We start from the raw sequence: 24,327 nt of genomic DNA on the forward strand, positions 1-24,327 counted from the left end.
TTGCTTCGTTCACTCTTTATCATTAATTTTGTTTTGTTGTTGTTTATTTACAATGCGCATAAATCAAAACAATGCCGCGTAACAAGTAGAAAATGGAATAAGGTTTTAATGATCATAATACATACAAAACATTAATACCATAAAATGTCATCTATAATAGCATTATTCCATGCCTCGACTTCCGCTACAAGATCATCTTCATAATCGCGTGCCCCTAAACCATCAACGTACGCCACTTCCTTCGTATCTTCCTCTTCTTTCACCTCTCCTTCAATTTCACCAACCAATTTCTTTTTATCAATACTGTTTTCATTCTTTCTAAAACTCTTTTGCCCCGTCTTATAAGGACAGAAGGCTTGTTTCCCCACCGCAAAAAGTATTTTCCTTTAAGATTAGGCAACTTTTTATCTCTAATATCAAAACAATCCCTCATCATGTGACCTTTTCTATTGCAATAATAACAAATAAAACCACCTTGAATTGCGCCAATTAAAGGAATAAGTTCAGCTGGTCCGCCAAATTCATCAGCTAAATCAATTTCACATTGATTTATTTCGTATGACAAATTATCTTCATCACTAACCTGATCAATAGTTACAGGATTTGACTTGGAACCAACGCCACCAACCATCGTTTTAGCCAAAGCCATCTGGTTTGTTGTACATCCTCTAGCCATTGACCCTGAAATTTGGTTAAATTGTAGCCCTTTAACAATCAGTTGTGCTTTAACTATTAACTCTGTCCGAAACTTCGTTATAATTCGCACTTGTCCGTCACGCTCCAAATCCAACGAAAATTGACGCATCTGATTAGCCAAAAGTGGAGATAAGATCACATTACACACTTGAGAATAGAAATCCATAAACATATCATCAGTTGGTTTCGGATACGCACGTTTCCAGAATGATAATATCTTATTAAAAAATGCATCAATCTTATCATTCTCATGTTGCTTAACACACAAATACGCATCTTTACACACATTTTTCATGTCGGGTGGTAAAAATGTCTCTCGCATCTTACACAAGTACCCCTTTAATGTTAATCGTCTATTCTCCATATCAGCAGGTTTTAGCGTATAACCACAAGCGGTTCTCACACCCACACACTTATCAAACAGAATTTCCTTACACACTTGATGATTAGTCATATGGTACCGTCTAGTAGTCATCCAAAACCTCTCCAAATAATCATCAAAGAAAATCACATCATCGTCTACCAAAAATTCAGGCGCATTTTTTCTGAACTGATCATCAAGCTTAGCACACGTTTCATTGTACCTATGAACATTCTCCTCCCCCTGCGAAACATACAAAGACCTATCTGGTACATAAACAAGAGATTTACACCAACTAACCTGCGATTCACTCAGTCCAGCTTCAAAAAAATTGAGCGTATTAAAATCCTCCGCTTTAACCTCAGAAAGGGCCGGCCACCACATGAGAACTCCATTGTAGATATTATCCACAGCATCAACCCTAGACAACTCCCAAAGTTTAATGATCTTATCTTCATTATCTTGCATTCCACCAAAAATAGTTCGAGAACCACTAGCAAACAATTTAGGCTTCTCCTCTGATTCTCCAGATCCTCCAGATCCTCCAGCCGTTCTCTGCCACGGCATAGAGTTATTCAAACCATTCTGCTGGTTATTCAAACCATTCTGCTGGTTATTCAAACCATTCTGCTGGTCATTCAAACTATTCTGCTGGGCAATCTTTTCCAGAATTCGCTGCTGACCAGTCATAAACTCATCCACAACTGTCACATTCTCGGTTTTGATATCATTATCAACACTAGGCACCACCACCTTATTAAGACGATCTTCCAAATCGTCCATCCGAGTAGCCAGTCCAGTAACCGCAGCACTATTAGTATCAACATTATCTGTCAACTCCTGAATTTTCTTCTCCAGCGGCGCCATACGCCCACCCAGCTCCGCCGCCACATTATCAATTCTAGTCCCAAGAGCATGAACCTCATTAATCAAATACATGTCCTTCTCATCCTGAGACAACTTCCTCCACTCATCAATGGTCAAGCCCATTGTTACAATACAAAAAAACCTGAACAAACTAAAAAGAAAAGAAATAATACAATTAAAAGAAAATCTGAGCCGTAGATTCGTACTACACTACTGCGCCAAAAAGACGTGTAGCAATAGCAAGAACAAACAGCTAAATATTCTAATAAAGTGTATTAATTCAAGACAAGTTAAACATACAATAATAATATTAAATATAATAGCAAGTATTCACTTTTATGTTCGTGCCGAGTTGCAGAGCAATGTCTTGCTCCGAAACGGTTGACACAAGAACTAAAAGCTAATATACAAAATACATACATTGCTCTCAAATCAGGAAGAAAGGGACTATACATCACAAAGTGTAGGTGGCTAATCAGTATCTGAAAAAAATAATGATATTATTAAGAGAGCGCTAAATATTAAAGAAATTTTGTGAGAGATAGAGAAAAAGATAGAGAGAAAGAGAGAAAGGGAGAGAGAGTAAGAGAGAGAGACAGAGAGAGAGACAGATAGAGAGACAGAGAGAGAGAGAGAGAGAGAGAGAGAGAGAAAGAGACAGAGAGAGACAGAGAAAAAAAAAGAGAGAGAGAGAGAGAGAGAGAGAGAGACACAGAGAGAGATAGAGAGAGAAAGAGAGACAGAGTCGAGTGAGAGAGAGAGAGATATAGATAGACAGAAAGAAAGAGGGAATGGAGGGAGAGAGAAAGAGAGACATGTGAGAGAGAGAAATTAATAAACATGAGTTAATTTTGTGTATGTGTGTATACCAAAAAGAGCAACTAAAAAGCGAAGGACATTAAGAAAGGGGGGAGGGGGGAGAAACTAGAGAGAAAGAGAATATTTCGTAGAGAAAATAAAATGAGCAGTTTAGTTACGAACCATCTTTCAGAAGGAATCCATTAAAAAAATACTGAAACATATGTTGTTGACTTATTAGTAAAGATAGTATTTACAGCTTTTATGGCAATTTATGAACTTACACTCTGATGAAATTTATATTTTTATTGTTTCACAATTGGACGAACCCTTGCAGGAAAACTTAGCCCTTTCGTAGGCCCTAATAAGGCTTGGACCACCTAATTATAATAAACTTTAAATCTAATTAACTACATAATACATATTTTGTGATTGGACGAAGCCCAATCTGTACCACTTTTGCACCACTTCTAATTCCTGTGACGTCATAAAATGATGGAGATGAGAGAAGAAGTGGGAAAGAAAACCCTTAAAAAAGAGATGCAGAATATGACGTCAAAAGTGGTGCAAAAGTGGTACAGATTGGGCTTCGTCTTGTGATTGGCGTGTTTAAAGCACTATTCTCATCCCAACCGCTTTTAATATAGCCTAAAATGTACCATGAAAAGCAGTGTTGCGGAGCCGGAGCCGTGGAGCCGCCATATTTTGCTGGAGCCGTAGCTAAAAAACGGCTCCGTCTCCGGACTAGATAAATAAAGAGATTGTTTATAAATTAAAATTTGGTAACTTTGTTTTGTCATGTGCATTGTGCAAATGCCCCTTTTAAGTTTTTCAAGTCCATTTTTATCAAAAATTGAACTTTTAAAACCTTCAAAAGTCAAAAATCAACACAGACGGCTCCGCGGAGGCGGAGCCGAAACCGTAGCCGCACCAAAATCAAACGGCTCCGCAACGCTGATGAAAAGTATACAAAAATACTGCTCCAAAATCAATACCCAGACACACTGATTAATAGTTAATATTTTAGTACTTCATTATATGTGGCTACACCCCTAGAAGCTTTATCGGGTACTAAAAAGAAGGGGAACAAATTGAGGCTTTTCATTACAGGGGCAATTTCTTAAAATTGGAGGGGGGGGTTTCTTACTCAAAACTGTTATAAGCATTCCTTGGACATAAGAAAAGCTTCACAGTGAAGGAGAACCGTAACAGTCAGGCGGTTAACGAGATCATTTATTACAAACACGCAGAAAGACATCCTGTTACTTTTATATACAAACAAGAAACTTCCCTGAAAATTGTGGAGCAATCAGACAAGCTGTTTGTGTTACTGAACATTCAGAAAGACAGACATTCATATATCTTTTGGATTATTAGTTCATTCATTTATTAATGATATTTTTAGGTGATTAAACCATAGACAAAAAAAATGTATTTAAAATGTAGCAGACCCAAGATGTAAATACTCTGTGTAAGCTAGGGAAATGAAACCTGGATTAGCTATTTATATTTTAGCTTTCCATGCACATATATCCTTTGTACTTGCAGACTGGCCTATCAGGTAATATTTCCATTAGGGTTGGGCCGGATATCCGGCCGGATACTGGATATTGAAACTATCCGGATACAGGATATCCGGTGATTTCTAATGCCGGATATTCGGTATCCGACCAAAAAGTGTCCTGCCCAACCTTAGTCTAAACGTCCAAACTATGAAACCCCTCATTTAACCCCCCTCAAAATTTTCAAAAAAAATTAGAATACCTCATCCAAACGCTTAGATTCTCCCATTTTACACCATTCAAACAATAAGCTTTGGCGCCCTGTCTAAATACGTATGTATTAGATGTTTGAGTATTTGTGTTTTTTTGTGATGATTCTACGGAGAATCTAGTTCTAGATTGTCAATTTTCTCGTATGTCGGTAATGCTAACCGGCAACTTAATATAACTAAGCTTTTATTAGAGATAGGTAGCGAGTTTTTTTAAGATTCCTATGACAATATGTATATTATATTTTTCTTGTTTCAGAGTGATTAGCCCTATATCAGACGAGGACGTGCTATCAGCAAAGCTAACTACGCCCAATGCTGCCTCAACAAAACAAATAGAATCTTTTACACTGTGCTACAGGTACAATGTTTGTCACGAGAGGGTAGGCTCCTAGAGGCCTCTAAGGGTACTTAGGGTGAGGGTGGTTGGAGTTGTGCCTTTCCATTAATAAATTTAGTTTTAAATGAAAGAATAAAATTTTTTTTCCCTTAACCAAAGCTAAATTATACACAAATTTAGCAAGGAAAATAATTAGGGGTTTCATAACTAATTTAAATTCGTTATATTTGATTTTATCGTCCTAGTTTTATAATGCAATATAGTATTGTCATATAACACGTTCAAAACTATTGAATTTTATTATTACATCATTAATTAATATTTCATTAATGACAAACTTGTGTACTAGTATAGTATTGAGGTTATAAAAAAATAAAATCGACAATAGGGAGCCTCAAAATCAATCAACTTCTGTAAAAATTATTCCAGTATCATACTAATTATTGTAAGAACTGTATGTTAACAAGGGAGTAAGGGAGGGGATAATGGGCAATTAATTCAATTTAAGAGTTTTCACTGAAAGGCCATGAAAACCAGATTTATCCAAAAAATTTGAAGAAAATTGTAAAGTGGTAATGGTTATCTAAATTAAAAAACTTAAAATGAGAAAGAGTTTTAAGAAAAAAAACATCTACTTTTAAATTAGATTACCAGTACATCACAATGAAGTAAACATTCTGTTATTAATCACTAGAAAAATCGCTCTTAAAACTTCTCTATTCCCTCTACTATATTACTATTTTCTACTTAACTTCCACCAAAATTCTAGATAACACGAAGGATTCTTATATTGTTTATTACACAAATATCACAGTAGAGTTTCTAGACATGAAATGGCATTTTCTTGGGGGAAAAATATTGGTGAAAACCAGCCAAAATAATGTTATACTATATAAATTGTTTGTCTTCTAGAAATTGTGTTAATTGTCTGTTTTTTTTATTTTTGTCTGCTAGATCCATAACAAATTTCGCAGCAATTGTGCGCTAGTACCCAAAGTCTCCAAATTCAGTCGAAGTACTTCACAAACACTTGTAGCTGGTACCCAAGGTTTGAGACCGTAAAATATTGAATATCCCAACCATTGTCCCCTCCCTTCCTTCCTGTATATTAACTTACAAAAAAAAACTTTGACAATTTTCAAATTTAAAGGCTACCCAATATTTAATTATTTGATTCTGTTATTAAAGAACCATTTCAGAACCAAAAGAAATAATCTTGGAAACTTAAGGTCCAATAGTTAGATATTAAGGTTTGAACAATCAGACAGACTGACGGACAAACCAGGGAGTAAGGGAGGGGACAATTGATAGAATATTCAATTTTTAGGAGTCTCAGACTTTGAGTACTGGCTTAAAGGGAATATGTGCAAGAATTTAGTAGGTTCTGACTGACTTTGGGTACTAGCGCATCTTTGCCGCTAACTCGCTGAGTTAGTTTTGAATATAGCAGACAAGTATCAATAAACTTAATTTCTAGCAAACATAAAAATTTTTTATGGGAAGGCTGGTTTTAATAATTTTTTTTCTACCAAACAATATCATTTTATAGATAAAAACTTTATTGTGATATTTGTGTAATAAACAATCTAAGAACCCTTAAATTTAATTCTTGTATATAGTGGCATTTTAAATTGAATTAATTGCCCATGGTTGGTCCCATCCCTTACTCCCTGTGGACAAACATCTTTCTACTTTGTATTATAGACTAACGGCTTCTCCCCTAGCCTCTAGGGGCTTTGCCCCAAGAGATGGTAAAAAAAGTGTAAGGTTAAATTTGTAAAAAAAAATATTCCACAAAGGAAATCTTCTACAAAGGAAATCTTCCACAAAGGAAATCTTCTACAAAGGACCAAGGATATTTCTTACAAAAAAAAAAAAAAATGGGGGGGATTTTTTTTGTTTTTGGGGGGGTTGGGGGTGGGACAAGAAAATAGCTTAAAACCACCTCAGGACCAATAGGTATATACCCTGAAGAGTAGAATCCAATCAGTTCAGTGGTTACCGAGATCTTAAGGGACAGACGGACGGACGGACGGACGGACAGACATCGTTCTACTTTGTATTATAGATGTTAATGATGTGAACAGGTAAACATGTATTTTATTACTATTTTCTTGGTGTGTCTAAATGTATTGATAGACAGACAGCCAGTCATTGTGATACTTTACGACTTTAAAAAATACCAAAAAATCTTCTTAGAACCAACCATAGACTAACTATAGACTACTTTTTTTGCGGGCTTGCTTGGTCTAGCAGTGTAGATCGCTTGTAATATTTTTGCAACACTCTTTATTTCAGGGTATATTTGAATGTATTGGACGGAAGTGATATAGTAGCCTGGTTAAATGACTATATCAAGCTTGATTTAAGAACAGAATATCCTAACATTTTCATTGGGTAAGTTTTAACATTAGCCAAGGCGCGCTGACAACATAAACAAAATCGACGCTCTGAAACCAGACGGTAGGACAAACAGTTCTTCTAAAGTGTCAAAACCTTAATAGGCAGAATATTAATTTTAAGTCTAAACTTAATTGTATACGAATTTGTTGCAAAGTTCCTTAAAATACAGGATGTTTTAGAAAATACATTTTTAAAACTTGATTATTTAGATACTTCACTTATAGTATTGTACCTTGATTTTCTAGGAATCATTAATCAAAAAATCTTATAAGTAGGATAATTATAATACACAAAATTGTTATATAAAAAGTTAAAAATACTGGTAACAAGAACAGAGTTGCTATGTTTTCTAAATTTACTTTTACAGGAAGCATAATGGAAAGTTCTAAACAGATAGGCCAATTTTAACGCGTTACAGACGGACGGAGTGATAAACAGACGTACTTACTTATGACCGACAGACATCCTGTTACTTTTGATTACGAATTTTAGAGATTTTTCTTTTATTCATTCGAATCCGATGGATAGGAACCGGCTCTCATCCATACAAAAAAACTATGTCTAGCATCGTATAAATCCAGCTTTCTACGAATATAAAAATGTACAATCATAAGATTAAAACCAGTTTTTCAGCCCCGAGATGCCATTCTATATCCGCGGAAAGCTGTTTATAATACGATGCGAGAAATAACTTTTATTTACTTTAGATTTGAGAGCACGTCATTTTTATTGAGTTTTGTTTGGGATATTTTTACTTGGACCTCTATTTGTCTCAGGTACTTAAAAATACATTATTTAACAATCTTTTTAATTGTTTCTTTAAAATGACGTCATACTGGCCTACCATTGGTCAATTAAAATATATACCGGCCTGCCATTGGCAATTTAGACCTATAATTGGTCATTTGTATTCTTTGACGTCTTTTTTTATTGGTACTATAAAGAGATTCATTTATTAGAATTACATACAAATAATATCGTAACATATTATCAAAATAAAGCTAAAAGGGAATCTACTCTACTTTATGAGTGTGTCTGTCTTTCCTTCTGTCCGTTTACTATAATGAAATAGGCTTTCCAATTTATATAACTAACCCTTTAAATATAAACAATTGTAAACAAGGATGACAACATCCATAAAAGCGAAGCACTGAAACGGTATGACAAACGGACACTAACACTTGTATAGTGTCAGAACTGAATAATCAGAATATAAATGTATAAGAGTCGAAGCAAAATTGTAAGTAAAATTGTTGAAAAACTGCTTGATACAGAATAATGTTTATGGACATACTTACATTTTTAGGACTTGATTATAGAGTTGCTTCGCTTATAATATTGTACTTTGTTGTCCCTGGAATCAGTATACCAAAAATCAGATCAATCGGATTATTAGATCATAAAAAATTTGTTGTTAAAAAAGAAAAAAAAATCAACATGTTTAAAATGGACGTATGGACATACTGGTAATGATTATAGAGTTGCTACGCTTTCTAAATCGTACCTAACTACTACAGGAATCACCATGCAAAGTTTGAAATCAATAGGACAATTCTAACATGCCTAAATTAGCGAAAAAAGCTATCCGTGACGGACGGACGTACGGACGGACGGACCGACCCTAATTATAGAAAAGCTTTGCTTTTAAAAATATATTATTCAAGAATCTTTTTAATTGTTCCTTTAAAATGACGTCATACTGGCCTACCATTGGTCAATTAAAATGTATACCGGCCTGCCATTGGTAATTTAGTCTGCGTAAGACCTATAATTGGTCATTTGTATTCTTTGACGTCATTTTTATTGGTACTATAAAGAGATTAATTTAATAGAATTTCATACAAATAATATCGTAACATATTATCAAAATAAAGCTAAATACTTCATGTAAAAAAGGGAATCTACTCTACGTTATGAGTGTGTCTGTCTTTCCTTCTCTCCGTCTACTATAATGAAATAGGTTGTACAATTTACATAACTAACCCTTTAAATTTTAACAATGGATCTACTGCAGTTCACGGTAAAATCTATGAATTTTAAAGGGTGCTAGCTGCCAAACGGCTGAACGTACAGATCATGCCCGCACACTGTTTAAATTGGCATAAGAAGGCCTACAAATAATCTGGAATAGCCATAAATCAATAATGCATAATTATCTCGCAGTGCAGAGAAATGCGCGAAAAAGACCTATTATACGCGTTTTTTCTTCAGTGAAGCTTTCCCTGTGCATAATTGGATCTTGGCTATTCCAGATTATTTGTAGGCCTTCTTATGCCGCTTAAAATGGTGTGCGGGTATGATCTGTACGTTCAGCCGTTTGGCAGCAAGCAGCCTTTTAAATTCATAGATTTTTTGAAACATTGCTAAACTGCAATACTTTTACCGTGAACTGCAGTAGATCCTAAACAATTGTAAAAAAATGGACATAATTTGCTGCTATGCATTGTAATCGTCTCTGTTAAATGATTTAAATAAAAATTGCAAAGTTAATCTACAATTATTACTTTAAATTGTCTAGCATCATGATTTGTAAAGGTATCACAAGACATTTTAAAAGAATTGAAGTAATGTACATGCAATATTTATCGGTGGATTATTACTTCACCTAAATATATTAATTAACAAGGATGACAACATCCATAAGTAGCAAAGCTCAAAATTTATTGATAGACATCAGGAAAAAATAATCTTTTGAGTATGGTAAAAAGACAAAAATGAAATAAATCACGAAACCTTTTAAAATGTGTAATATCTTTTAAAGCATTAAGCTAATAATAAAAACGTAAAATCTAGGAATCGATATAGCACCCCAACAAATAGCAAGTCTTTATCAAACTTGGTGAAAATATGTATAATGTTGACTTAATTAATCCCTAAAAATTCCATGAGTTTATCTTAAACAGGAATTGAGATAATCATGAAAACTTGAAAAAACTAGGAATCGATCTAGCACCCCAATCAATATACAAATCTTAATAAAACTTAGTAAAAACATGTAGGAATTTACTTAAATCCTGAAAATTTCAGTTGTCTGACTTGAAAAGGAGTCTGGAAAATTACGAAAACAACAAAATCTAGGAATCGATCTAGCACCCCAATTAACAAACAGATGGACTAAACAATATATAGATTAGATGCGCATATGTCATTGGAATCTTCACTAAAAATTTCAGCTGTCTATCTTTAATAGGAGTCGTGAAAATCACGTTTTCCCCACTCTGTCTCAGACAGACGGACAGACGGACGGACATTTCGAATTATAGAGTAGCTTCGCTACTAAAAATATCACTAGATTTTGTCATGGTAATGATATATTGGTATGGTGAATGGTGGCACGACATTTTCAAAAGCGAAGCTTTTCTATAATTAGGGCCGGTCCGTCCGTACATCCGTCCGTACGTCTGAGATGGATAGCTTTTTTCATTAATTTAGGCATGTTAGAATTATCCTATCGATTTCAAACTTTGCATGGTGATTCCTGTAGTAGTTAGGTACGATTTAGCAAGCGTAGCAACTCTATAATCATCACAAATATGTCCGTACGTCTATTTTTAACATGTTGATTTTTTTACATTTTTAACAACTAATTTGTATGTGATCCAATTATCCTATTGTTCTAATTTTTGGTTTACTGATTCCTAGGACAACAAAGTGTATTATTATAAGCAAAGCAACTCTATAATCAAGTCCTAAAAATCTAAGTATGTCCATAAACATCATCCTGTATCAAGAAGTTTTATAAACAAATTTACTCACAATTATGCTTTGACTCTTATTCATTTATATTCTGATATTTCAGTTCTGACACTATACAAGTGTTTATGTCCGTTTGTCCTACCGTTTCAGAGCTTCGCTTTTATGGATGTTGTCATCCTTGTTCCCATAAAATTCCTGCATCTTTACTACCAGTGAATATTATTGTTCTTGTTTTATTTTTCAGTTTCAAGAACTCAACAGGTCATCTTTATGTTGTCAAAGATGGAGAAAATGTTCTTTCTGTTCAAAATGTAAGTTAACAAGGGTGTAAAAATCGAAGTAGCAAAGTGAAGAATTGAAAATAGTTATTTAAATATTATGAAAAACCAAGTAATGGTCACACAGACAATAGTAAATTATAGAGTAGGTACTAAACAGCCAAAAGTAACTTTAGACTCAGCTGCGTAAAATGCCATATCCTCTAACAAAATAACAATGAAAAAACAGACAAACGGGCATTGCAATTAAGGAGTTGCTTTACTACTAAAAAAATACGTCAAAATAGATGTGTGTGTATGTCTGCGTGTCCTACATGATCTCGAAAAGGGCAAGGTTCAAAGGTCTACAGAGTCAAGACTATCCCATATATAGTACGTAAATGAAGTACAACCAAAACGTAATGCTTAATTAAAACTTTCACTAGTAAGTAAATAATCTATTTGATTAAATATTTACTTTACTAAAAGCGTAGTTACTTATTAATTAATGCTTTTACATTGATATTTAGAATTTCGTCGTAATTTCATTGTACCTTTTCTCCTATTTCTATCCCCTTGGGGGGCTCTAACCATGCGGGGCAATCAAATCCATAATCACGTATTCTATATCTATTCAAATAACGTTTTATGTAAAACAAAAATAACTACTACAAAAAATGAGGGATTATCCATCTCCTTTTTATGGGTTTTCTTTCCCACTTCTCCTCTCATCTCCCTCATTTTTATGACGTCACATGGCTGATTTTTGAGACATTTTGTCCAGCTACAAAAGTTTATATATCCTTTTTTGATGTTTACGAATAGTCTGTATATCATATTCTGTAAAGAAAATAAACACTCTTATTACATTAGGTTATTATATGCACTCTTTAAATCTTTATATTTAGGATGAGTCTATCAAAATATTTACACCAATCACAGGAACGTTTATCTAAATGCATTCAATAAGTTTTAAAATTGTTCTTTTTACTATTCACGAAAAGTTGTCCATAATACGATGCTATAAATAACTATTTTTTTAATTCTTAACTGGCGTCGTTTTGATTTCAAACCTCCTTTAGAGTAAAGACATAATCATATAATCAAAGCAATTTATTTGCCTTTATTAATATTTACGATGGGGGTTAATTTATGATCTAATTTTGTACTGTAAATGTTTTATACACATTGCGTTTATCTATTTTCTAAAATGGTTTATTTAAAAAGCTTTAGAAGCAGCGTTATAGCCGTTATTTTCTAAAGTGACCAATGAGAGGCCAGTATAAATTTTACCATTAATAAATTACAATTTGTAATGGCCTATCATCGGTACTTTGTATTGTATGGCATCATTTTTGGAAGCACTTTAAGCTGTTTCTACTAGATGTTTTTTCATGATATTTACTTTTAAAAATATTTTATTAAACGTGGAAAACAGGACAGGGACTCCTAGAGAATCTTAGAATAAGTTTGGTAGAATCATCAGGATATGACAGAGGCATAGAATAATAAGTCAAATTATAGACAATGTTTAGATCTCTTTCCTGTACTTGTGTGTCACTTAAAACTCTTACCAATTAAACAAGGACGTGACTGGACAAAGTGTCTCAAAAATCAGTTATGTGACGTTATAAAAATGAGGGAGATGAGAGAAGTGGGGAAAAAAAACCCTAGATGGATAAACCCTCATTTTTATGACGTCACATGGATGATTTTTGAGGCACTAAGTCCAGTTACAATAAGGATGACAACATCTAAAGCAAAGCTCTAAAATCAAACGGTAGGTCAAACGAGCATTAACATTATCATAAGAAAATTTGTTAAAAAATGTTAAAAATCAGAATTTTATAAATAGACATACGAACTTTTGGGTAGCGATTATAGAATTGCTTCGCTTTCTAAATCATACCCATCTGTTATAATAATCATAATGGAAAGTGTGAAGTTGATAGGACAATTTTAACATGCCTAAATTAACAATAAGGACATACAGTCCATAATTATAGAAATGCTTCGCTTTTAAAAATTTTCTACAACATAAAATAAATGGATATGCTCGTGAATAAACCTTTACTTTTACTCATTATTCTGTGGCTTGAGGTTTTACTGGTAGCATAGCAGATGTTAATATATGGAACACAACTCTTTATCAATCACAAATGCAAAGGTAATTAATTAGAAGCGCATCTACTCTATAAATTCTATAGTTCGTCAAGTGTTTGAATGTCCAAATAGGGCCCATAATACATTTGTTTTATATTACAGTTTAACATTATTCTTGTTAAAAATTGGTGTATACTTTGTTTTAACATTTTGGAATTAGAGTAACACAATAGAGGAGGAAGGGGTTAAATAACTGATTGTCCCCACCCCGTGGGTCCTGTGCCAATTTTCAATAGGAGCGTTGAATATCAGCCAATCGCATCGTAAATTACAAGTCGCTAAAAGAGCAGAAAGAAATTTGCTAGCAGACGAAAAAGGTTCCCAATACAGAAGCCATGTAGTTGTTTGGGTTATACATCTATACATGTTACATTTATTATATTTACTGTTATTTGTATTTATGTTTCTCTTTAATTCAAATTCAAATATTTATAGATGGACAAAATGTGAAAATTTTGATGAGGGAAGCTTATTAGCTTGGAATAATTCACAATGGACTATGACAGGTACAAAACTATATAGTATAAACTAATTATTATGATTATTAATGATAATTAGCTTAGAATAAATCACAATGGACTATGTCAGGTTCAAAACTATATGGAAGAAACTAATTATTATAATTATGATAGCTTATTAGCTTAGAATAATTCACAATGGACTATGACAGGTACAAAACTATATGGTAGAAACTAATTATTATAATTATGTTAGCTTATTAGCTTGGAATAATTCACAGAGTACTATGACAGGTACAAAACTATATTGTGGAAACTAATTATTACAATTATGATAGAATATTAGCTTGGAATAATTCACAGAGGACTATGACAGGTACAAAACTATATAGTAGAAACTAATTATTATAATTATGGTAGCTTATTAGCTTGGAATAATTCACAATGAACTATGACAGGTACAAAACTATATAGTAGAAACTAATTATTATAATAACTGAAGCTTATTAGCTTGGACTAATTTACAATGGACTATGACAGGTACAAAACTATATAGTAGAAACTAATTATTATAATAACTGAAGCTTATTAGCTTGGACTAATTTACAATGGACTATGACAGGTACAAAACTATATGGTAGAAACTAATTATTATAATTATGATAGCTTATTAGCTTAGAATTAATCACAATGGACCATGACAGGTACAAAACTATATGGTAGAAATTAATTATTATAATTATAATAGCTTATTAGCTTAGAATAATTCACAATGGACTATGACAGGTACAAAACTATATGGTATAAACTAATTATTATGATTATGGTTGATAATTAGCTTAGAATAAATCACAATGGACTATGACAGGTACAAAACTATATAGTAGAAACTAATTATTATAATTATGGTAGCTTATTAACTAGTAATAATTCACAATGGACTATGGCAGGTACAAAACTATAAGGTGGTAGATAATATATGGTAATATTCCAGTATGGCTTCTAAACCGATTAATATACGCTGGATTGGAACCGGTTCTCAGCTATACCGAAATATCATGCTTAACATCGTATTGCAGACAATTTTTCACGAATATTAAAATAAAAATCATAATATTAATACAAGTTTTGTTAACCTGGGCCTTCGGATCAAGTTTTAATTTCATTTAAATAACTGCGGAAAGCTGTTTATAATACGATGAGATAAAAAACTATAATGATAATAATTGCGTTTCGACATTGTTACCTATAAGTTGTAAGTTATTTCACTAGTTCCCAAGGTTTAATAATAACGTTTCTTATTCGTTGGCTTAATAACATTGGGGACCTTTAATGAATTTTGAATGGTTGATTTATCTAATTGAGTATCGAGACGTTTTAACTACTAATTGTAATTGTGCAGAAGGTGTAATTTTGTGTATTAACATCAAAATATCAGCCTTTGTCTTATCCCTTTAGATCCCTAAAGTTGTAGAGTGAATTATCTCTCAAACGTGTGTTAATTTACCTAAGTAAATATTTTGATCAATGTGTACTATAATAAACTTATCAGGGAGGGATTGGACAATGGCAATCGCATTATTTTAAACCCTATTTTCAGTGTTCCTTCTAATATCTCTAAACTAGAAAGTTAGAATTTGAAGCTCCTTATAGTTATAAAACGAGGCCATCCAATACATATGACCAATGATAGACTATTGCAAAGACTAAATTACCAATGGCAGGCCAGTATACATTTTCATTTAGAATGTAAGAAGTAGATAATTATATTCCATTGTCCTATCCCTTTTATTTCTGAATATGTATTATCTATGCTCGTTCTCGAAAAAATTTCTCAAGAAAATTATCAGGATTTATTTTCGTTTGCGGCAGCTTATTTTTAGTAGCGAAGTTACTCTATAATTCACTTTGTCTGTCCGTCAGTCAGTAATGCTATAAGGGAAACGTGATTTTCTTGGCTCCTATTAAAGATAGAAAGCTGAAATTTTAATTAAAATTCCTATAACTTAAGCTCATCTAATCTATACATTGTTTGTCCGTCTGTCTGTTAATTGTGGTGCTAGATCGAATCCTATATTTTTAAATTATTGTAATTTTCTCGATTCCTGTTCAAGATAAACGGCTGGAATTTTAAGTGATAAAATATTCATGTTTCCATCAAGTTTTATTAAGATGCCTTTATTGGTTAAAGTGCTATATCGATTCCTAGATTTTTAAGTTTTCATGATTTTTTCGATCCCTATACAAGATAGACACCGGAAATTGTCAGGGATTGAATAAGTTTACACCCTACATATTTCCAATAAGTTTTATTAAGATACCCTTATTGATTAGGGTTTTAGATCGATTCCTAGTTTTCAAGTTTTTGTGATTTTCTCAACTCCTGTTCAAGATAAATGTTTGGATTTTTTAGTAATTAATTAAGTCAACATTCTACATATTTTGACCAAGTTTTATAAAGACTTACTATTGGTTGGGGTGCTAAATCGAATTTCAGATTTTAACGTTTTCCTTTGAGCTTAATGCTTAAAAAGACCATCATACAGTATATTTTTTTAAAGGTTTCGTGATTTTTATTATTGAAGTATTTTATGACAATTTTATGATAATTTTTTTCCAGATGTCAATTTATGATATTTGAGCTTCGCTACTTATGGATGTTGTCATCCTTGTTTATATAGATCTCGTGAATGTATTTGTGTTTGGTTTTAATACATATAATATCTAAAATCATCTTTATATACGTTGTGCTTTTTACAATTATAAAATAGTGGATTTTAAAAATATAAGCCACATCTATATAAAGGACGAAAAACTTAAAAGCTTCTACGGAAGTAGATGATTGAAATATAGCAGCGGTCAGCCTACAAAAAGAGCTCTATAAAATATAGATTGATAACCTAACAATGATTGAACTAAATGCAGGATGGTTGGTCATGCAACAGTTATAGATTAAAGTAGATATAAAATGTTTTAAAATGAAATTTTAGGGAATAACGTAAATGCCAGAATACTATAACCTTATATGAGTTATAGGTCATCTTAATTCTACAAGTACAAATATGTTTTTGTGAATGGAATCTATGGTATACTATAATATCTTTAAAAATTTTTGGACTTGAGCTAAGCCCCTAAAGGTCTCTAGGGACTTTGATGGGTGGGGGAGGGAGTCCATTTTCTTCCATAAAAGTGATAAAAAATTTTTGCTGCGGGTAATTTTTTTCTAGGGTTTTTCTAGGTTGGTGGTACCCCTCCCCACCTCAAAATAGTTATAAACCTTTTCATTACCTATAAGAATCTTCATTGTAAAGGATAACCATATCGGCTGAGTGGTTAACAAGATCCTTTGGTACAAACATACATACATATATCCTGCCATACGTTTATATAAAGATGGCAATTATGCTGAAGGTTTAAGGATTTATGACCTATTTTAATATCTAACAAGAACAATTATGTTCAGGGTTTACGGAGACAAGTGAATACAAGTCTGTGATATGTGGAGAGAGGAGGGACGGTTTGGTACATTTTCTCAGCCCAGCAAATCAGGAACATAATATAATAATACGGATATGATTTAATTTAAATTACATTGCTTTTAATAATCCTATTATATAAGATAGTAAAGTTTTATTATCAGAAGCTTAAAATTTTACTATTGAACCGATTGAGTTCTCCATTTTGAAAGCTTTACACATAGGACCCAAGATATGTTTAGGCTGTATTATCATTATATTTTATACTTTTTTAGGCTTTTTTCTGCTTTTTCCTTCCCTTGTATATCTAGTAACGTAGTAAAAATGTAAAATGACCAAAGTTTTCTTAAACATTTAAGGATAAAAAAGAAAGGTAGAATTTAAGAAGAAAATCGGGACACTATAGCATAACCGACAGACGGATGCAAAAATATATTATCTTATATATGTAATCAGGACGCTGCTAAACTTATCTGTCAGAAGGTTAGCGGTCAAATAGGTAAATTTATCATTTTTAAAAAAAACCATAACCCTTTACAGTTTATGGGAGGGGGGAGGGATCACGTCCCCTAGGGTAAATTTTAGTATTTCTTTTTGAAGATAGGAGGTACCCTTCTCCAAAATAGTCAGAACTTCCTAGGATCTATGAGAAGCTACATTGTATCCAGTGGCGTGCGAAGCTCTTTTTCTAGGGGGGGGGGGGGCATTTTGAAGATTTTCTAAAATTTTGCACCCCCCCCCCCCCAAATCAAAGTGCCCCCAGGGGGCACTTTGCTTTAGCAAGCGCCAAAAATTTCTTTTGAGTATTTCTTGATCTTTTTTTTTGGAAACTGGGATAGTTTTGCTTTTTGTAGGGTAGGGTGCAAAAAGGGGCATTTTTGTTGACCAGGGGGGGGCAAAACGGGGCATTTTTCAACATTTAGGGGGGGAGGGCAGGGGGGGCGGTGGCTAGGGGGGGCAGGGGGGGGCGTTTTGGTCTCTAGGGGGGGGGTGGGGGCGATTGCCCCAAATGCCCCCTTCGGTTCGCACGCCACTAATTGTATCTATCTATATCTACACCTAGGTGTATGTACAGATAATGAAACAAATAGTCGGATGGCCAACAAAATATCTAACTACAAGCAGTGCAGTGGAAGATTTTGGTGTGGCATTAGTGATGAGGTAATAATCTTTGCTACGTCAGACAGCCGAAAGACCTACTGACATACGTAAGCTATGAAGTAGCTGAGCTATTAAAAGTCAATTTAACAAGGACAATCATATTCATAAGGGGAATAATATAAACTATTCCAAGACTTAATATTGTAATATATTTAATAGCCTTAACTATCTCATGATCTACGTGAAGCTTATCTAAAAGGAAGGACTCGATCGGTTCAGTAGTAGAGATATCTTAACGTACAAACAAATTAAGCCTACTACTAATTTGTATTGAAGGAAACTTGTGTCGATCTGATGTTATCTATGATTTATTTTCTCTTTTCTTTCTCGAACTCTATCATTTTTTAAATTTTTTCTCAGTTCTCCCGTATTTTACTATATCATTCAAACATTTTTGCTACCATTAAATTGGACATGATTGTCCTTGTTTTCTTGTTCATGCTGTGCCATTTCGGATATAACTTTCTTGTTTTATTTTTTTAGTATGAAGAGGGCGTATGGAGAAATATAAATACAGGTAAATCTTAATTGTTTTACGTTATTTTAAAGTTAGTATGTTTTTCATATTGTTATACGTAAATTTAAAAAGAGCTCGGCAGCCGCGTTTCAACCGTCCGTCTTTTTACATAGCCATAAAGTTTAGCTGGATGTACAAATCATGAACATAATCTTCTTAAGCACCAAAACGTTTTATGGACCATTGACGCGCTGCGGTCGAGCCCTGATTGTAACTTCATTATTAAGAATTATTGTTGTATTGTAGGTTTTCATAAAAATTTCGAATTTAGAGGAAATAATCGGTGATGACTTTAAACCATTTGGTACTGGTGAGCCGAATGGTGCCCGCACTGAAAACTGTATTGAGGCTAGACCTAGAGATGGTAAGAGATTATGTTAGTAGCGCAGCTACTCTGTAACTAGGATAGTCTGTATGTATGTCTAACAATATCCCTGTCTAAATAATCCTTATTTAGAGGTAACTGGATCACTGTCTGTATATACCGAATGATCTCGCTAATCATGGAACCGATATGGTTCTCCTTTAAAGGGTAGCTTCATATAGGTCTTGTGAAGTTTTATAACTATTTTGGGGGAGGGTACCAACACCCTTCCAAAAAATCGCCCTAGAAAATATGTTTAGCCTAATACTACTAATCCGAATTGGTTGTAAATTTAGGGGAAGCTTTATAAATGGCTTAGGGTGGTTTAAGGCCATTTTCTACATTTCTGGCCCTCCCTCTGGAAGATAGGGGCGAAGCAGCTAAGGACAATGTAAGACTTTTTTTGAAATTAGGATTTGGTCCAATATCATTGTATAATAGTTATTTCATAGATAAAATGATATTATGTCAGACATTTCTACATTTTAACAAAGCAATATACTTGTTATAAACCATTTAAGTTGCATATAGAAAAAATGTCATTAGAACTGAAGCTAGTTTCATTTTTAACATGTTATTGAAGCGCTTCATATAAACAACTACATAGTTTTCCAGTTCAAAAGCACTTCAAAACAGATTAAATACCGCTTGTTTAGAACCAGTTCTCATTCATACTTAAAATAATGTAAAGCATCGTATTACAGACAATTTTCCATGAAAATAAAAATAAAATTTGTAATAATGAATAACAGTTTTGTGAACTTCGGGTTTGATCTTATAATTTTCCCTTTTAATATCCGAGGAAAACTGTCTGTAATTCGATGCGATAAATAACTATCTTTTATTTAGGATATGCTTTGGAAGCCAAATCATTTAAATGGAACGATGACCAATGTATGAAACAAAAATGTTTCTTCTGTAAAATGAAGCAAGAACCTCTATTTAGATTAAGGTAAGTGCAGTAATTTTTGATGAAAAAAAAACGATTTTCCTACGAAACGTTAGTGTTTAGGTTAGGTTAGTATATGTTAAAAGAACCCCCGCATGGCTATTACACAAAATGAACAAACTTTTTAGGAAGAGAAACATTTCTTTGATACTTATTTTAGGTTAGGTTACGTTTATGTTAAAAGGGCTCCGCAGGAAATGTACCCCTTATACACAAACTTTTGAGTGAAAACGCGTATCTTTTGTGTTTATTTTAGGTTAAGTAAGGTTAAGTTTATGTTAAAAGAGCCCCGAGGGATAGTGACCCTTATAAACGAACTTTTAAAGAGAAAAAAAGCTTATCTTTGGTGCTTATTTTAGGTTAGGTTAGGTAGATATTATAAGAGTATTGCAGGGATAGTACACATCAGGGATAGGTAACAGCAGGGTTAGACACCCGCAAGGGCTAGATATAATTTTTGCAAAAATTAATAATAAGTTAAGAGCGGGTGGGGTTTCGGTGATCAAGAAAAAGATTGGAGTGAAAGCACCAAATGAAGTATTGAAAATTGAGTTATGGAAAAAGATTTTCTGAATAAATTTTGCTTTTACAATATTTAGGTCATTTGAAAGTACGAATATTTCTTATTTTGGAATAATTAAATATTTGTCCCTAAGACAAAAGAAAAATATTTGATTGACGATTATTCAGTATTCTGTTAAGAAGAAAAAAATCTAGTTTTTTTGCATTATGTACTAAAATTTTGCACAATTAGAGGCTTTGCTACATTATAGGTCGGTCTGTAGGTTTTTACATCATTATTCTTCCATATAGTTAGTGACAAGGGGGGGGGGGAGTAAATCCACCCCATTGGCAAATCTAAAGGGGGTAAATAGTTGTCAATCCCTCTAGACTAACGTCTACACCACCTGACACACCTCTAAAATACCCGATAAATTACACAATGATGTTTGTATTACACACCCCTAATCCTCCTACACCCCGGCCCCTTGATTTTGGTTTTATGGAGGTGACAACATTTTCGGTTGCGCTTCGCCATCCATTCCCCCTACCCCCTTTGCAAAACTTTGTACACGAGAATGTTTTAGCGTGGATTGTACTTTTTCTAATTCTATTTCATTTTCAGGGGGTTAGAGGCATGTGATAATGAATATTTTGATACTTTGGTAAGGACACTTCCCTTTCTGTTAGTTGCCTAGCTCATCTATATCTAGGGTTCGCACGTCCATCCGTTTGACCGTATGTCAATTAGGATTTGGCCGGATATCCAGCTGATTATGATTCCGGATATCCGGTTTTTCGGTAATTTACCGGATATCGAGCCATTTTTAATATCCGGTATCCGGCCAAAAAAGTATCCGGTCCAACCCTAATGTCAATACGTCACAAAGTAAAAGTACGTAGATACGGAAAAAACCCGTCTAAATCTATCTCTTTTTTAGAGTTTACTTTCTCACTTTTCTTTTCAACCTTCCTTTTTAGACGTATTTTTATAACGTCACACATGACACTTTCCAGAACTCCTAAAAATACTTTAGCTTTCAGAGTTTCTGATTTGTTTGAATTAATATTTCTGCACTACTTATAAACAATATTGCACTTATAACATAAACACAAGTTTATTTCAACATTCTATATACTCAATACACATTGTAAATTTGATATTTGTTTTCTAAAATTTTTAAATTGCTTATAAAAATGTTTTGTTACAGTTTCGAAGATCGTCTAAGATGTCGGGGGACAGATATATCTTCAGGAATAAATTACATTTAATAATAAACTTTTATTTAATAACAGGTGCTGCTGTTCACCCCATTAATTCCATTTGAAATTGCCGAAAATTTTTGTTGGCGTAGAGTTAGCATAAAGTTTTTCATGTAGCGGAAGGGATGTGGGTAACAAGGGAAGGTGGCTTTGCGAAAATTTTCACTTAGAATTGTTTGTCAGAATCACATTCATTTTTCCATTATTAAGATAAAATATGCCCAAATTTAATTTTCTTTACCGTTACTGTATAACAATTTACTATTTCTATCATCAAACTTAAGGGACAAGACAATGGACGATAAATTGAAGTATATTTATAATGATAAAAATCAAAATCATCTCTGGTATACATTGATTACTACTGGGTGGATTCTTAAAAAAAATAGGCTCGCTGGTGAGGCGAAATTGTTTTTTTTTCTTCTGAAAAATCCTATAAAATCGCATAAAACATATACAAAATTTTGATAAAATCATAAAAGGGTTATTAACATAAGTTTTTCTTTAATTTTTGTAGATTTTTTATGTGATTTTGGAGGATTTATAACAAAAACAATTTTGCCTTACCAGTGAGCAGCGACTAAAATTTTTTTTTAAAGAATCCACCTCTGATTTTAATCAACCAATCGTGATTTTGAAAAGAGCCAAAAATTTCTGGGTTAACGAAGAAGAAATCTTTCTAAAAGTTTGGGTATCATTACACTTTACATTTAAATGTAAACTTTTCTCTATGATTTTTATGAACGTCATGAACATTTGAGGTGGATTCTTAAAAAAAATTTGCCCCACTGATCGCTTAGTGAGGCAAAATTGTTTTCGTAAAAAAATCCACCAAAATCACATGTGACTAAAATTTGCCCCACTGATCGCTTAGTAAGGCAAATTTTTTTAAAGAACTCTGTAATCTAAATCCTAATGGGCTTGAGTTGTTTAAAATATATAAATGTAATATTAACATCTGTAGTGGATTCCAAGGGTCCAAGATAACCTGGAACGGTACTTTGCTGGCTTGGACATTAAGCTCCAGGTAAAGAATTACTACACTGTATCCTACATTGTATCCTGTTATCTATCTGTGTATCTAGGACTAAGGACTCAGACGTGTTTGCCACCTTCAGTCACACCACTATTCTGTATCCTATTATCTATCTGTGTATCTAGGACTAAGGACCCTGACGTGTTTGCCACCTTCAGTCACACCACTACGCTGTATCCTATTATCTATCTGTGTATCTAGGACTAAGGACCCTGACGTGTTTGCCACCTTCAGTCACACCACTACCCTGTATCCTATTATATATCTGTGTATCTAGGACTAAGGACCCTGACGTGTTTGCCACCTTCAGTCACACCACTACGCTGTATCCTATTGGAAGAAAAAGTTGGGTTATTCAGAATAAGAATTGCTTAAAGGTGAAAAAATTTACTTTTGGCATTAAATTATCATTTTAAATACTATATGTATTAAAGCCTCGTTTTAACTGTATAAGCTTAAGAAAAAAATAGTCATATTGTTTGTAAATGTTATCGGTAAGATCTTGACAACACTGGACCGAATGAAACTAAATTTGTATTGAAGCTTGTTGTTTGTTCTTGACACATCGATCTTTTAACGAAAAATAACCCAAAGACTTTTTTAAAAATTATAAGAAAATAATCCAAAACTCATCTAGAACAATTAAAATTCTTATATAAAAGTAACAGGATCAGTGTCGGTCTGTGTCTGACTATGTGTGAACCAAAGGATCTCGATGGCAGCTTAACCTATATAGTTCACTTTTACAGTGTAGCTTCTCAATAGGAATGTTTATAACTATTTTGGGGAAGAATACCACCACCGTACCTGGAGTAATAGCCCATAGAGGCCTCTAGTGGCGAAGCCGCTAGTAATTGATTGTCTATGTGTCAAAATAGTATAGGATTATAAATTGAGCATATATACAATTTTCATTGGGTTTTAAAATCATTTTCAGCTATTTTGTTAAGTATACTGTATAGGATGTACAATATCAGAGTAGAAAGGTGTTTGTTTGTCTGTCTGTATGAAATTTTGTGTATCTTAGTGTTTTACATTTAAAGAATATACCTAAGGCTATTTAAATTGTTCACTTTTACAGTAAAAGGCATACTTTTTTATGAAAACCAATCATGTTTTCAAAAATCCCTTTTCCTAACTGGAATTAATTAATCAATAAAGTACAATAAAATATATATAGGTAGATAATGACATCATAACGAAGTAAATATGAAGTTTTTGACAAATTTATATATTTTACATATTCATAT

The 24,327-nt window shown here is 33.2% G+C and overlaps 1 protein-coding gene across 1 annotated transcript; it reads left to right on the plus strand.

Moving 5' to 3' along the window:
• The first annotated feature begins 4,131 nt into the window (after positions 1 to 4,131).
• Positions 4,132 to 22,106, plus strand: LOC145321467 (uncharacterized). Its single transcript, XM_080162887.1, has 17 exons — positions 4,132 to 4,283; positions 4,753 to 4,854; positions 7,132 to 7,230; positions 7,944 to 8,012; positions 11,177 to 11,243; positions 12,098 to 12,127; positions 12,624 to 12,687; positions 13,290 to 13,356; positions 13,788 to 13,858; positions 17,274 to 17,353; positions 17,737 to 17,785; positions 18,350 to 18,447; positions 18,931 to 18,964; positions 19,236 to 19,328; positions 20,178 to 20,280; positions 21,404 to 21,443; positions 21,990 to 22,106. The coding sequence occupies exons 1-17, from the start codon at positions 4,207 to 4,209 to the stop codon at positions 22,104 to 22,106; spliced, it is 1,260 nt and encodes a 419-aa protein (XP_080019013.1). The 5' UTR covers positions 4,132 to 4,206.
• The last annotated feature ends 2,221 nt before the right edge of the window (positions 22,107 to 24,327 follow it).

The sequence above is a fragment of the Acartia tonsa genome, chromosome 6, assembly GCF_053477335.1.
Source record: "Acartia tonsa isolate MP-2025a chromosome 6, ASM5347733v1, whole genome shotgun sequence".
Classification (NCBI taxonomy): domain Eukaryota; kingdom Metazoa; phylum Arthropoda; class Copepoda; order Calanoida; family Acartiidae; genus Acartia; species Acartia tonsa.